Source organism: Onychomys torridus, chromosome 13 (genome assembly GCF_903995425.1).
Source record: "Onychomys torridus chromosome 13, mOncTor1.1, whole genome shotgun sequence".
Classification (NCBI taxonomy): domain Eukaryota; kingdom Metazoa; phylum Chordata; class Mammalia; order Rodentia; family Cricetidae; genus Onychomys; species Onychomys torridus.
The window spans coordinates 56790696-56792182 of record NC_050455.1 but is presented as its reverse complement, the minus strand read 5'-3'; the positions used below and the strand labels follow the sequence as shown (position 1 = coordinate 56792182).

General features: G+C 42.1%; 1 protein-coding gene across 1 annotated transcript; it reads left to right on the top strand.

The window, feature by feature from the left end:
• Positions 1-224: 224 nt before the first annotated feature.
• Mc2r (melanocortin 2 receptor) lies at positions 225-1118 on the top strand. Its single transcript, XM_036204376.1, has one exon. It carries the CDS (start codon positions 225-227, stop codon positions 1116-1118), a length of 894 nt encoding a protein of 297 aa, XP_036060269.1.
• Positions 1119-1487: the final 369 nt, after the last annotated feature.

The following is a 1487-nucleotide window of genomic DNA, read 5'->3' as shown; positions in this document are numbered from 1 at the left end:
GTTGTATTTAAATTACCACAGTATAATAGTTTATGGAAGGAATATACTTTTCCTAAAGCAAATGAGCTTGTTTTTATTCTGTAGTCTTTCTCAAATGTGTGTTTTTTATGTCTTCTCTTTAATCTCAGATCTTCCTACCCAAAGAAAATATTCTGAAGAACCAATCAAGATTTCTGTCTGGTCAGATCCAAGCACCATCCCTGTCTGAACCCCAAGCAGGAAAAATGAAGCACATTATCAATCCGTATGAACATACCAATGACACAGCAAGAAACAATTCAGATTGCCCTGATGTGGTTTTGCCAGAAGAGGTATTTTTCACCATCTCCATCATTGGAGTTCTGGAGAACCTGATTGTCCTCCTGGCTGTGGTCAAGAATAAGAATCTCCAGTCCCCCATGTACTTTTTCATCTGCAGTTTGGCTATTTCTGACATGCTGGGCAGTCTGTATAAGATCTTGGAAAATATCCTTATCATGTTTAGAAACCGGGGTTATCTCAAGCCTCGTAGCAATTTTGAAAGTACAGCAGATGACATCATCGACTGCATGTTCGTCCTCTCTTTGCTGGGCTCTATCTTCAGCCTGTCTGTGATTGCTGCCGACCGCTACATCACCATCTTCCATGCCCTGCAATACCACAGCATTGTGACCATGCGCCGCACCATCATCATCCTAACAGTTATCTGGATATTCTGCACGGGGAGCGGCATTGCCATGGTGATCTTCTCCCACCACATCCCCACAGTGATCACCTTCACATCCCTCTTCCCTTTGATGCTGGTTTTCATCCTGTGTCTCTACATTCATATGTTCTTACTTGCCCGCTCCCATGCTAGGAAGATCTCTACTCTTCCTAGAACCAACATGAAAGGTGCCATCACACTGACCATCCTTCTAGGAGTCTTCATCTTCTGTTGGGCTCCCTTTGTCCTCCATGTCCTCTTAATGACCTTCTGCCCAAATAACCCTTACTGTGTTTGCTATATGTCTCTCTTCCAGGTCAATGGCATGTTGATCATGTGCAATGCAGTCATTGATCCCTTTATTTATGCCTTCCGGAGCCCAGAGCTCAGGGATGCATTAAAAAAGATGCTCTCCTGCAACAGGTATCAGTAGAATTTTTGATCTCTCATTTCAATATTGTAAAGGGACAAAATGGCATGATGGGCAAGTGCTGATGCTTCTGACCAGCCTTTCTTTCTTTAATAGAAAGGGATGATCCCACTGATTAGTGTTTTGCTTAGCTGGCTTTCTAAATTAACAGTCTTGCTGCAGCTGCAAACTTTATATTGTATCTAGAGAGATGAAATGATGGGCTAAAAAGGACAGTATACAATGTACACATAGCAATACAAATGTGAGGACTTTGGGTTAAGCAGATATTTGTTCTTTTGTGGATACCTAGCAAAACTGCCCTAGGAGGCCTTTCCAAGCTGGAAACCAGGAAAACCAATTCTCAAGAAGTTAAAGTACTTTTTAAACATC